This window comes from Myotis daubentonii, chromosome 20, assembly GCF_963259705.1.
Source record: "Myotis daubentonii chromosome 20, mMyoDau2.1, whole genome shotgun sequence".
NCBI lineage: Eukaryota > Metazoa > Chordata > Mammalia > Chiroptera > Vespertilionidae > Myotis > Myotis daubentonii.
The window spans coordinates 9,724,482-9,739,743 of record NC_081859.1 but is presented as its reverse complement, the minus strand read 5'-3'; the positions used below and the strand labels follow the sequence as shown (position 1 = coordinate 9,739,743).

The window sequence follows — 15,262 nt, the reverse complement described above, 5'->3', positions numbered from 1 at the left end:
TGCTTATTGCCATTTGTGTATCTTCCTTGGAGAATTATCTATTTAGATCCTTTAGCCATTTTTAATTGCATTGCCTTTTTATTATTGAGTTGTAAAGGTTCTTTATATATGCTGGAGACAAGTCTCACTGGATATATGCTTTGCAAATATTTTCTCCCATTCTTTCAGTTGAGGTAGGATATATTGACCCAGGTGAGTTAAAATCTGTGCTCATGTAGGTCAGAAAATAATTTTTGTGATATTGTAATAAAAGTGCATAAAATTGTAAAAATGCACTGTGCTGTTAAGATAGAGAGAAGGTTGGAATATAAAATTCACAAGCACAACTATCATAATGACCATTTGGACCTGGGTGTACATGACCTTTGTTAGACTGTCTTCTTTGGAATTGGGGAGGAAACTTGTTTTTGTTTAGTTAACATCATTTATTAACATTAATTGTCCAATAATTCCCAGACATATACTCAATTTACTTTCCAGTATACTTTGAACCCCCTAGTTTCCAATTTGTTTTGACATTTGTAAAAGTAAAACTAAAATGAGCCTTTCTTCTCTGCAAAGGACCTCCAGGAAGTCTGACAGTTCATGTCCGTATTAACAGTTGCACAGCAGCGCTCCTAAAGCAGCCATTTCATTTAGATGCAAACACACACAGGACATCCTAAGAAATACAGTCCTCGATTCTATGAGAAGATGATGTCTCATCTTAGCATTTTATTGATTGATTTTTAGAGGGAGAAAAGAGAGAGGAACATTGACTTGTCGTTCTACTTACTGATGCACTCACTGGTTGATTCTTGTATGTGCCCGGACCAGGGACTGAACCTACAGCATTGGCACATCAGGACAATGCTCTATTCATTGAGCTACCCCAGCCAGGACCAAATTAGCTTTTGAAAGGGAGCAATCCTTTACTTCCATACTGAGAACTCACCTGATCACACAGGAGGCTACCGTTTCGGGTACCGGCTGCATCACACTCACAGGGCTGGCACCCATCCGTGGCTGAAGGATCTGCCCCAACTGGTCGGAAAAAGTGCTCCTTGCACAGCTCACAGTTCCGTCCTGCGGCAGGGAGAGGTGATGCGTTATGACTTCCAGTTCATTAAAATCAGCTGCATAATTCAGAATTAAAGACTGTATTCCTTGGAGGGAATTCTATAATTTTCGGGACGTCCATTTTAATGCACCTTTCATCTCTACCTGCCAATTTAGTGATCCGGAGCATATGAAACAATGAACCTGCTACAAACTATGCTTTACTTCATTAAACTCCCATCTGCTATAAAATGCCACACCTCTAAAAAGCTGGCCTCTGGAAGGGCCCAGGCGTTTTGAAAGAGTTTCTTTCTAAACTTCAAACTTTTCTTTATTTCCAGGGCTAGGCATTTGACCTCAATCAAATATGAGAAATTTCTGTCTGTGTGGGAGAGGATAGCTGTCCAGTTAGAAGCAACAATGCATGGAGTATTAGAAATATTTTCCAGAACTAAATCTTGTCAAATAGGAGACTGCTCTTACTAAATATCATTCATTATTCTATAGTTAACATAATTAAAAGCAAATGCTTCTGTGAGAGCTTATGGCCATTATTTTCCATTGCAAATATCAATAGAAATCTATTAAATATAAAAGGCTTATATGAAAAGTGTTCCCTCGGGAGTTCAACCAGGAGTTCGATTGCTCACAATGACATGTGTTGACCACCAGGGGGCAGCGCGGAATGAAGGAAGGACCTGGCCAGCCCCAATCGCAGGCCAAGCCTAGGGATCCTACTCATGCAAGATTTTTGTGCACAGGGCCTCTAGTTTATTATATTTAGACATAGCAAACAAATTTCATTTTAAATATTAGAATAGTCTGACATTTTAGAAATATCAGGTAATTCCTATAGCTTACAATTTACTAATCAGAAATTTTCTCTTATAAAAGGAAAACAAATCTAATCTACAGGCCAACTCTAAAGTAAATGTAAGTACAATATAGAACCACCAAAACAGAACTCAAGGCAACCAATTTCCCCTTTAAACATGTATTATCCTTAAATATTGTCCAAATTGGCCCATTCGAAAACTAAGGAAATAATCAAGTGAAAATCCACATTCTGATGGACATTGGCTGTGGATTAATTAAACATTAAATGGTTTCATAGTATTTCTAGAATATTTCCATTTACATATGCTGATGACTCTCAAATTTCTATCTCCAATCTAGAAATATCTCCTGTATTTGCCATTTAATGAATATTCATTGGGTGATTCCCATGTGCCAAACTCTGTGCTGAGTGCTGAGGAAGGAGTAGTCATGAGCAATACAAACATCACACCGTTCTCACAGAGCCTTCCTGTAGCCATGAGGGTAAGAGGGGTCTTAACTGAATAATGACAGGAATGGACATACACTAACAAACATCCCACACATAAGGTGCCACTGAAGTGTGCTGATGATAGGGATCTTTTCTGAGGCACCAGAGGGCCGTCCTTGGGGAAGCACCTTCAGAACTCAGCCCCACTGCCCTCGACAGAATCCCTCTCGGAAACACCCAGTGAGCATGTCCAAATGAGACCCGCCACCCTCTCCCCAAGCTTGATCCACCTGTGTTTCCTGTCTCAGTGGCTGACATCAATGTTGACCCTGTTGCTCACACTGGAATGGGAGGCAAGAGTCTTGATGCTCCTGCCTTCCCTATGCCTTGCTTGGAAAGCGCTGCCACTTTCCTTCCTGACTTGTCTCCATCCACACCACCTCCATCCACTCCAGCGTGCTCCTCACCGGGACAAACTGCAGCTCCCGCTACCTGGTCTTCCCAAACCACACCTGATCCTGCCCAATCCACTCTCCACATTATGACCACATAGGTCTTTTAAAAACACAAAACTTACCATGTTCCTTTCCTTTGTAAACCCCTTAAGGACACCTGATTGACCTTAGGATAGAAACCAAAAATCTGTCATGATGTGTAGAGCCCTCTGAAATCTGCCCCCTGACTCCCTTCCTAGTGCCTCTTCTTACAATCAGCCATTTCCCATCTATCAGGTCTTCAAGGGTCTCCATGCTTCTCTCCTCTAGGACATTACATGACTGTTTTTCTTATTAGAAACCTTTGTTTGCTCCCAACCCCCTTCCTCTCACTCCTTCACCTGGACAACTCCTACTGAACTTGCCCTACCTTGGCACCCATTAGACCAGCGGTAGCAATCGGTGGACCACGGACCACTGGTGGTCCCTGAGGACCGAAAGGTTGGCGACTGCTGCATTAGACCACTTTGTAATTGTTCCTTCAATGGTGAGCCTTTCCCACTATGTACTAATACACACAAAGACAGGATAGTCTTTATCTTGTTAATCTTTATATTCCCAGCGCCTAGCTAAGTTCTTGTGTGACATTTTAGGCCATCCATAATTATCTAATAAATTCATTACGACTTCAGAATAGCACTCTTTCAAGCCCATAAGACCAGTTACATTTTACAAAGTCAGAGATTGACTTCTGCTTTTAATATACCAGCTCTTCAAAATGCTGAATAGTTTTAGAACAAGACTTCAATAATCACCTCTGCATTTATATAGCATTTACAGAGCATTCCCAGGTTCCCAGAGTCCATGCCAAATCTAAATTCATGTAAACATCTCCACCTGAGAATTCATACATAGTGGGAGATCAGGGTCACACAAGAAAACTTATCTAAAGAAGATAAGTACATGTTCAAACTAATCAGTCCTGAGTTATCCTATATATATTCATACTTTAATCAAATGTGGTGGTGGGGGTGGGGGGGCTTTTCCTGAATAGATATAGTCAAAGATTAGATTACTATTTCTGAAAACTATTTCATGAGTTGCCATTATGAAGATTTGGTAAACCAGCTTTGGTTTTCAAACGTTAACAGCAGGAGAGCACTTTCTTAAACAAGAAAGCAATAACGTAACTTAAAGTAACATGGGCCTCACAGGCCAACTTGGCCTTAGTTGGGACGGTCATTTGCTAGTTACCTGTGGTGTTGTGCTCACAATCATCACAGACTCCTCCGCCCCCTCTGTGGTGCTCAGACGGAAAGGGGTCCTCTGAGATGTCATAGTGGCAGCTTTGGGAATGGCCGTGGCACTGACAGGGCTTACAACTGAAGGCGTGGACTTGGTCTCCTGGGCGGAAAGGCTTGTCGTTGTACAGAGGCAGGCAGCGATCGCACTAGGACCGTGAAGTCACATCAGAACAATAAGTACATATACAACTGAGATTGCTTTGGTTTTTATTTACATATCAGGCACTTTTACTAGACGAAATAAGCTAATATCAAAGAGTTAAAAGCCAGCAACTGTTCCATTTTGAAAAATGCTTTATAAATCAGAGATGAGCGTATGACAGGCATGGCAGTGTGAAGGCGGCCGTGCGGACTGAAATCATGCAAAGCGATCTTCATAACCAATGTGAAAAGTGGTGACTGTTCCGGGGCCGTTACATTCTTTGGGTCAGAACATTAAAAGCTTGACTTGCAGTGTCTGTTCCCACAGGTGAAGAGCCTAGAAGCCGCCAGTCCATCCTAGCAAGTGAAACGCTAAACAGACAAAATGTCAACAACTGTTCTTGGATCCCTAAGGGGAGGGCACGGGAAACAGCTCCTCTGAGACTGGAGAGGCAGACGGGCGAAGACAGACAGTCCCGGCGACAGGAGCAGACTCGCCAGTAGAAGCCACATTACCAAGGGCTGCTTACAACGGTTCCTTACCCACCCATCATGTCCAGCTATCCATAAAAAAAAATTTAAAAAATCACAAGGCATACCCAAAGCAAAAATAAACAATAGGAAGAAAGAGAGCCACCATCAAAATCCGGTATTGCAGGGAGGAGGGGGATGTTGAAATTGTCAGACCAGGAATTTAAAATAACTATGATTAACATGCAAAGGGCTCTAATGGATGGAGCAGATAGCATGCAAGAACAGATGGACAGTGGAAGTAAAGGTCTTATTTGTCCACAAAAGGAAGGCTAGCCTTTTTTAAAAATTTATTTCAGAGAGGAAGGGGGAGAGAGAGAGAGAGAGAGAGAGAGAGAGATGGAAACATCAGTGATGAGAGAAAATCACTGGCTGGCTGCCTCCTGCACGCCCCCTAGTGGGGATTGAGCCCAAAGCCTGGGCATGTGTCCTGACCAGGAACTGAACCATCATCTCTAGGTTCATACACCTCCATGCTCAACCACGGAGCCACACCGGCCGGGCAAGGCTAGCCTTTTTGAGTAACAACTGTTTGGTAGTGCCCAAACCACCCCATTAAGTCAGTGGCAAATTCCTCTTTGATTCAGGACACTGAAGAAGTCGGGATTTTGCCTTTGGAACATTGCTATAGCACTTAGTGCAGTCTGACAATGGCTTTTAGGTTCACAGTCAGGATAAAGTCTTAAATGAGACTTTACTTTTTAGATCACAAGCATAAAGCAAAAATAATACTGTCTTCATACAAACAGCAAAGGGAAGCGTTTGCTGGATTTGCTCCACTAGCTCGGGTAGGCAACGTCCCAGGCTCAGACAGCCAGCAGTTGCTCTGGAGAAGACAAACGGAATCTGTAATCAGGGTGACAGGACCGCAGCTTCCATGTCACCACTTCCACCCACTTTTATTCGAGAAAGTGCAACCTGAATAATAAAAACACCATCATAGGGTGAGCAAGGTCATGGGAAGAATACTTTGAAATGAAGGGAAAAAAAACGGGCCTTGGGCATCGTCTTGAGGCAAAATTTTGCATTTGGCCCAAGTTTGTGATGGGATGAATAGAGTTTTTAAAAATCGGGAGTGAGATTAATTGCGTGGCTAATTGACCTGGGAAAGAGAATTTAATGAGCTCATTTCTCTCCTCCAAAGCCAGGAAGTCAGAAAGTGAGTTTGCATCTCCTCTTCCACTTGTCCAACTGGGACAGGTCTCCCCACACTTGGGCCTTCCGAGCGGTAATTAGGCCCTAATGACATCTGATGGCTCCTGGGAAGGAAGTATGTGATGAGGCCGTTGTCACTGCAGATGACGAAAATTAACCAGAAATGAACGTGGATCATAGGCTGCTCCTTGCTCCACTTTATGGGCTATGTCCTTTAAATCAAATCATGGGCCTGTACAGTTACATCACAGAATCCGCTATGAATGGTTACAAATAATCTATTGCATGGGGGCAGTCTTGTAAACTGCTGGTGTCACTGGAACTGGAGACCAACACCTCTATTGGATTTGACCCCTTTCTCCCTCCACCTTTTCCCTCCCCAGTCATGTAACTTCCAGATTTTGAATGTAGAATATGCTCCAGACGTAATGTTGGTCACTATTGAAATATTATAGATTGTTCTAAGGTTATTTTGAGTAAAAAAATCATTAAGATATTGAATTAAGTGTTTTTATTTTAGAGGTGAAGAAACTGAGTTTCACAGAAGTGGGCTTAAGGACTTGCTGGTTAATGCTGTTGACCATATTAATTACCCTCTTTATTCCCCAGTTGCTAACCTAATCATCAAGTAGTAGACAATGTTTACTGAGGGCTTACCATGTGACATTCTGCCAAATGCTTGGTCTTTACAACAACCCTGTGAGTCAGGTATTATTACTCCCATGTTATAAATGAGAAAAATAAGATTTAATAGGGCAGAATTTATTATATAGGAATATAGGGATAGCATATTAAGGAAGACAAATTAGGATTGGGATACTATTACCCAAAGCCTAAGGGATTCAATAAGATAATCCATTTCAAATGCTCACTACAATGCCCAGCACATAGAAAATATACATTTCATGTTACTTTCCACAGATAGTGGCAGCACCAGTAATTGAACTAAAATGTCTGACTTTAAGCCCACGCCTAATCTCTAACTTTTGATTATATAAAATAAATTTGATTTACAAATGATGACTGGTGAGAGAAAGCTTAAAGAGGTCAATTCCTTCACTTAAAAATCTTTCTGGTCTAAGACCGAGAGTTGATAATATTCTAATGATTGCTCCATCTTCCTTTTAGAAATTGAGTTTCATTTTACATTTGAAAGTGCTTTATGCAAATCATAGAATAACAGGCAATTATGAAATCTTTACATAAACATTACTGTTTATTAATTATTCCCTTTGTACCCCCTCTTTACATTTCCTCAAGAATGATTTTTTTGAATATTAATGACATCATGTGAATTTTCAGTTAACAGTATAGCAATTGTCTATTAAGCTCCTACCGTGTGGATGACACAGAAAGCATACAAGTCAATAACTTGCATTTTATGGAAGATACATGTAAGTAAATAAATTATTTCAGTACAAAGTGATAGGATCAAGGTCTATGTATTAATAGAGTGTTATGCGAGTGGAGAAGACGGGTACCTATCCCAGCCAAAGAGTTGATTAGCTGTGTGTTTCCAAAAGATCTATTTCTACTAAGTTTATCTAGTTTGTTGACATACAAGATTTTTTTATAATAGTGAGGAAAAGAATACAAGTTAAATGCCCCACAGGGAATGGTTTGAAAACGCCGTATCTTCAAATGAATATCATACAATCATATCTATATATATATAAAAGCCTAAGCAACCAAACGACCAGTCAACCAGTCGCTATGACACACACTGACCACCAGGGGGCAGATGCTCAACACAGGTGCAATTCCCCGGTGGTCAGTGTGCTCCCACAGGGGGAGCACCACTCAGAGAGCTTACTGAGCAGAGGCGGCAGCAGGCACAGTGGGGTCGGGATGAATGGGAGCGGTGCCTGGCCTGGGCTCGGGCTCTTCCCCCAGCCATCTGCCACTTTGCACACTACTACATCCCTAGGGGGGATGTTGGACTGCCGGTTTCAGCCAAACATCCACCGAGGGGTCCTGGATTGTGAGAGGGCACAGGCCAGACTGAGGGACCCCACCAACACAAATCCGTGCATCGGACCTCTAGTGTAAATATAAATGTAGAAAGATAGCCATAATGTAGTTTGAATTGAAAAACCATGTTATATTGATATGTAGAGTATAATCCTGTTTTCCAGATAAAGGCAGATTCATCTATGGATATGGATACAGAGATACAACTTTAAGAAGATAGAGACAGATGATACAGGTTTACTTAGAATAACAATAATAAAAGATCTAAAGGATATAAACTAAAGAGTATTTGCCGAGATTATCTATGGGTGGTGGAGTTACAGATGACTTTTACTTTTTATAACTTTATTTTTTCTGCAGTATGCACTTATTACTAATGTATTAAAAATTGAGGGCAAATGAAATGCAATTGCATGGACGGTTATAAGAAATCTATACATCATTTTCATCATGTGCATGTAGCATTTCCCTAAGAAAACTAAGAACATTAAAACGTTTATTTTAAATTATATACATATGTAGTAAGATACTACAGAGAAAATGGCTCTCTTTGGGGGCAAAATGTAGGAAGAGGGCTTATGAATTACCATTAAACAGAATATGATTTTTAAAAGATAAAACATTTTCTTATGTTTATATATACAAGCAAGGATTCTGAGGAATGACAGACTACATTTGTTATAAAATTTGACTTAAAACATATAGAACTAAATGACACAGTGCTTTTGATCTAAAGGATGATACTAGGTTATTATCATTTGTGTAGTTTACAAAGACTATAAAAGAGAAGGAATACTTAGTAGTCTATTCTTTGATTATAAAATTAATGAAACTTAGCATAATACTCTTTAGGTCCATCCATGCTGTCACAAATAAAATCAACCAATCAGAGAAAGACAAGTACCATATGATCTCACTTATATGTGAATCTAATGAACAAAATAAACTAACAAAATAAAAACAGAATCATAGACACAGAGCACAGACTGACAGTTGTCAGAGGGGAGGGGTTGTGGGGCTGGGTGAAAAAGGTGAAGGAATTAAGCCAAAAAAATGTTCATAGACACAGACAACAGTATGATGATTATAAGAGGGGAGGGGTGGGGACAGGTAGAGCGGGTAAAGCAGGGATAAATGGTGACATAAGGAGATTTAACTTGGGGTGATGAGCACACAATACAATGTACAGATGAGGTGCTATAGAATTGTACACCTGAAACCTATATAATCTTATTAATCAATGTCACACCAATAAATTCAATAATTTTTTTAAAAAAAGAAATCTCATCCATCTGACTATATTAGAAAGGTAATTTATGATTGTTCCTCCAAAAAATAATGAAATATGTTTTTGGTCTCAGAAGTGTGTTTCTTTACAACTCCTTTTAGATAATACAAGAAGAACCATGACAAAATGGAGGACATGTGAGTAAGTTTTGGGTAAATTATGATTTTTTAAAATGATAAACACGAGAAATACTTTTTCGAATTCTCACAATTTTCCCTACTCTACCAATGATTTTAAAGTTTCATCTAAAATCTAGGAATATATGTACCTTATATTTATGCTATTTATGAACCAGACGGTTTTCTACTTAATGTTTTCCCAATGTCCAATTAATCATTTGTCACTTTCAATTATGTTTCAGTTTTTTCTGTACTAACTGGACCCCCTCCCCCGCCCCTATATGTCTCTTGATGCTCAAATTACAGGATTAGATCATAGCTATATCAGGGTTGAAGACTTTATCACTGATTCATTACTACTATCACTTTGATAGCTTTTTAAAGGCTTCTAATCCACTCCAATAAGTTGCAGCCAAATACTTGGACATATTCAGGAAGGAAAATTATAGAATCTAGAAGACACGGATGAAATTTATTTTATTACATTATTGTCTAACAGTACACCAAGTGAATTCTCTTTTCTGAATTATTAAACTGTAATACACTATTCCTTTGTTACTCTTGCAGACTAGCAAACACAATCTAGCGAAGATAATCCAGGGGTTTCTATCTTGATCCGTTATTTCTGAATACCTTCAAACTTACAGAGAAAGTGCCAACTTACATCTAAAAAATTTAAAGAAATGTATAGCAGCGCCTCATCTATTCAGTCAGGTATCCAGCAATCTTGAATGTCCATGATGTATCTTTGAAAGAAAGGATAGGAAAACGTTCCCTTGGCCAGACACATGAAGTCCCTGGGAAGGTGGGGGCAGGGGGAGCTCTTCCTGCAAGCTACTCACCTAGGAGCTCAACAGACTCAATGACCTTTGAAAGGTCAAGTTTATAATGAGGACCATGAGTCATCAAAAACAATTTGTCTTCATCACACATAAATTAAAAAATGAACAATCCAGTTTTGAACAACTTAAAAAAATGGATTAAACTATTTTAAATATTCATTTTAAAGAGTTTATCTGGAAACTTTACAAGCAGCTAATGCCAGAGACATAGAAGCACGGAACAGACTGTGGAATCTCTGACACATCGTCTGTATATCGCATTGTGTTTACCATCCAAGCACAATTTCCATCATTGTATATTTAGACCCCCCCCCACCCCTTTAAGCTTTACTATCCCCTCCTCCCCCTTTCCCTCTGGTAACCACCACACTGTGGTCTGTGTCTATGAGATTCTGTTCGTCTTGTTTGTTCATTTCTAGCTCTCAGTTTTATATCCCACATATGAGTGAAACCATGTTTTTTTTTTTTTTACTTTTCCTGTCTGACTTATTTCGCTTAGCATAATATTCCCAAGGCCCATCCATGTTGTTGGGAAGGAGGTATTTCATCCCTTTTTATGGCTGAGTAGTATTCCATTGTATGCATGTGCCACATCTTCTTTAACCAATCACCTGTACAGTGTTTAAGTCACTGAAAGTTACATAGAATATTTAATGGTTCATTTACTTATCTGTTGTCCTTATTAGACTCAAGCAAAGAAACAAAAATGAAAGAAAATTATTTCTCTTTCAGAAAAATGCCCATAGATGTCTCTACAGCAGTGCTATCCAGGCCGTATAAATACCTAAAATATATGGTTTCAGGTCTGTGTGCTTCCTACTTATTGGCTTAACTAAATCTTTCCAATAATCTATGATGTAGGAGTTGCTATTACCTCCACCTGACAGATGAGAAAACTAAGGAAAAGAAATTGAAAAATTTTCTAAAGTCACCCACTAGAATGTCAAATATTATAAACTAGAGCGTAAAAATGAATAAGGACAGCCACGTGCATTGTTACTCACTGCGAGAGTCCCACTGCCTAGAAGCAGCCCTAACATATAGTAGGCACTCAATTTATAGAGAAAGCCCTCACTCCTACCCACCTTGCTGCTGCACTGGCTCAGGGGTAAAAACATCTCAGGAAGGGAGGTGTTGACCTGAGAGCCCTGGAATGTGGAATTCACCCCCCCCCCCTGCTGGAACATTCAGAGACAAGTAGGCAGCCCCTGCCTCTGTGGAGAGGAGAGGAAAGCAATCGGTTTCAAAGTGGGAGACTATAAAATGCTTACTTTTCAGAGACCGCTATAGCACTACTTGCTGGGCTGAAAGAGGTAATTTGTTCAACTATTCCCCAGTGGCCTAAATGAATTAGAGATCTTCTGAAAGTCTGCAAATTGCTCCTTTCTCATCAGTGGCTGCCAGACCAGTGTGTTAGAAATTGTAAGAACCTAAATCTCTAATAATAATAATAATTGTCCTCAGGCTCTATTCGCAAGCTTCCCCTTTCCTTTGGATGTAGCAGTTCGATTGTTATTCAAATGATGCCACTTTAGTGTCATTTCTTTTGTGTTCTAGGTGGACAAAATCATCTTTATAAACATAAACACTTCACAGTACTCATGGAACTATTTTTTTCCCAATAGAAGTTTCCCTATGTGGCTCAACTGTTCCAATCGCAAAGGCATTGTAAGACAAATTTGATGGTTTATTATCAATGATAGATTGTGTGTGCGGCGGGGAGGGAGGTGGAAGTAAAACTTCCAACAGCAAAGAGAATCTAGACAGAAAATTACTCAGTGCTTTGCACACGATAGGTGATCAATATACATCTGATGAATGCATGAATGAATGACCTAATAGACTGTTTACATTTATGACATGTTACAGGCCTGTACCTTCATGTGTCTGGCATTTAACTGAACAGTAACATTAAAGATTTAAAGGTAAGTGCAATATTTTCCTGCAGATTTTTACCTATGGGTTGCCATGTAATCTCAATTAGCAAATGCAAAACAATTACCAGGCTTCACCATTGAGAAGACAGAAAATGCTCCTGTATTTATCCTTCAATAACATATCCCTTTCTCAGTAATTATCTTTCCTCTGGCGAGACATTCTCTTATGATTAAAGTGTCTGCAGAAAATATGTACTCAACCTGCTCTCTAGGTGCTGAAATGAAGAGTGTAAATTCAATAACTACTAATACTATTGGGTAAATGCTGACCAGATATTGGTGGCAATACAATGACCATACATAGCCTGTCTGACTTTCAACTATAATATGTGGTGGCTACTTTTAGGACCTTTCTAATGCACACTATGCCTTATCTGAACCTCCACGGTGGGGGTGGGGAACCTTTTTTTTCTGCCAAGGGCCATTTGGATATTTACTACACCATTCGCGGGCCACACAAAACTAGCAACTTAAAAATTAGCCTGCTATGTTTTGCCAAACATTTAATTAACTCACCTCTAATGCCTTGACAGGGCCAGACCAAGTGATTCCGCGGGCCTTCCATGGTCCGCGCACTGGCTGTACGTGGCCCACCCCTGCTCTACAGTGGAGGACTGGAAAAATACCCAATACAACAAATTTTAATAACGTGAAAAAAGTCTACATCTGGGAAAAGAGACTGTGAGCAGAATTATTTGGACAACTTCAGTTTCACACATTGTCTCTATATTTATAAAAGGCTAATACGTATGCTAAGTGTCTGACTGTCTGACTGGTTGCTATGATGCACACTGACCACCAGGCGGCAGACGCTCAAAGCAGGAGCTGCCCTCTGGTGGTCAGTGCACTCCCACATCCAACCTCCCGCTGCTGGCCAGCCGGCAGAGTTGGGGTCTGTTCCTTCCGTGCCCGGTTCGACGACGGTCACTTCCTCTCCCAACCCTGCCAGGGCCTGCAGGCCCCAGACTGGGATAGGAAACTGGGGGTGGGTGGTGGCAGATGCAGCCCCTTTCCCAGGGAAACTGAGGACCAGCTTCCTCCTCAGGGCCAGTGGCCAACCTCCTGCGCCGTCCCTTCCTCTGGCTGGCAGGCCCTGATTAGCCCAGACCTGATTGGCCCTGATCGCTGGCCAGGCTTAGGGACCCCACCCGTGTACGAATCCATGCACTGGGCCTCTAGTATCAATAGAACTGATAATCTATGTACTTTTCAGCATGGGGCTCCTGATAACATGGCTTGTGACTGCAGACCATCTATGTCTAGATATTGAATGAGATGGGAGCATGTGCGTGATGGGAGCTGAGATCTTATTCATTTTGGAAGCACCTGCCAGTGCTTCCATCCCAGGAGAGAACTTCCCTGACCCCAGCTCCTCAGCCCTCGCCTTGAAGCCTGTCAATGTAGCTCCTCACACAGGTGCAAGGTGCTTTTGCAGCTGCTGCCTCTGCACTAGGGCTCACAGGTGAGTCTGTGAGCAAGTGAGTCATGCATGGGCCCCTCCAAAGGAGGTCCTAGGTCTCCAGCAGCCCCCCATCCCACTCAGATACAATCTCCTCTGGTTGTCACAGCCAGATGTGATGGGGACTCCTGCTCCAGGCACTGGTGTCCCAGGCTGTGGACCTGTGTGGGGCTGAAACTCCTCACTCCTAAGGCGAGACCCTATAGCTGGGACATCCCTCCTGATTCTTAATCACCACACCATGGGGGTGGGACCTGCCCGTCCCACATCTTCACCCTCCTGCCAGTCTCCACATGACTTCTTTTCTATATCCTTGGTTGTAGGACTTCTCTTCAGTTGGTCTTTAGGTTGTTCTTAATAATGAGTATTCTATAATTTAGCTGTAATTTTGATGTGGCTGGGGGAGGAGGTGAGCACAGTGTTTACCTACAAGCCATCTTCACCTGAATACCCATAACACTATTTTATACTGGAAATTGTACCTAGTGTTAGACTTGAGTATTCCATTAATGAATTTTAAAAATCCGTTCATAAGTATAGCTACATTTAATTTTTTCTTTTAATATTTAAAGTGTCAATGATATTTATATTATCTGTTAACTACAAATTATGGGCATGCATAATATGTTTGCACTACAGTCATCTCCATGTTTTGCAGTAATTCATGTCTTCCAGTGAATCTTTTTTGATTTTTCACAAATGGAAGTCCTTCAATATTTTCAAATATTTGCATCTGTAATCAGGATGTTATGGCTGTTCAAAGAGAAGGCATTTCATGAGTATTTGTTGAATGAAGCTAGCAAATGATCGTCCTCACGTGAGACTATAAAGACACATTGTAATGCAGCCACCTCCATCCATCTTGGATGACTACTTAACATAGATATGTGCCTGATAGATTAATAAATCTTATTGTATACATATGTGTATACACACTTATATATTTCACATCTTCTTCATCCATTTATTTCCATTTATTTATCAATTGAAATCTAGGTTGCTTCCACATCTTGGCTATTGTAAATAATGCTGCAATGAACATAGGGATGCATATAGCTTTACAAATTAGTGTATTAGTTTTCTGTGGATATATATCCAGAAGTAGAATTGCTTCTATGTCTTATGACAGCTTTATTTTAAAGTTTTTGACGAATCTCTATACTGTTTTCCATAGTGGCTGAACCAATTTACAATCATACCAACAGTGTGTGAAAATTCCCTTTTCTCCACATCCTTATCAGCATTTGCTATATGATTTTTTGATGATAGCTACTCTGACAGGTGTGAAGTGATCTCTCATAATAGTTTTGATTTGCATTCCTCTGACGGATGTCAAGTGTCTACTGCCTATGTTTTCTTATAGAAGTTTCATGGTATCAGGTTTTACATGTAAGTCCTTAACCCATTTTTAGTTTGCTTTTGTATGTGGGGAAAGACAGTGGTCCAATTTCTTCTTTTTTTCTTAGTTTCGCATTCATCTGTCCAGTTTTTCCAACACCATTATTTTAGACTCTTCTTTATCCCATTGTCTATCTTTGCCTTTATTATCATAGATTAATTGACCATATAATTGAGGGCTCTCCATTTTATTCCATTGATCTACATATATCTGTTTTTATGCCAATACCAGACTATTTTGAATACTGTAGCTTTGTAGTTTACTTTGAAATATGGGAGTGTGATACCTCCCACTTTGTTCTTTCTCTTTGACTACTGGGTTTTTTGGTAGATGGAGGGTCATAATAATTTTAGGAGTAAGTGTCCTTGTTCGGAGAA

General features: G+C 40.3%; 1 protein-coding gene across 1 annotated transcript in view; it reads right to left on the bottom strand.

Annotated features, from left to right (window-relative positions):
- The window catches only part of USH2A (usherin), a 390,811-nt gene that overhangs the window by 336,546 nt on the left and 39,003 nt on the right, over nt 1-15,262 (bottom strand). The window contains exons 9-10 of the mRNA XM_059677365.1: nt 3,994-4,189; nt 935-1,065 (exon numbers count right to left, since the gene is read on the bottom strand). Of these exons, the coding sequence (XP_059533348.1) occupies nt 935-1,065; nt 3,994-4,189 (327 nt within the window). The remainder of the gene's footprint in view (nt 1-934; nt 1,066-3,993; nt 4,190-15,262) is intronic.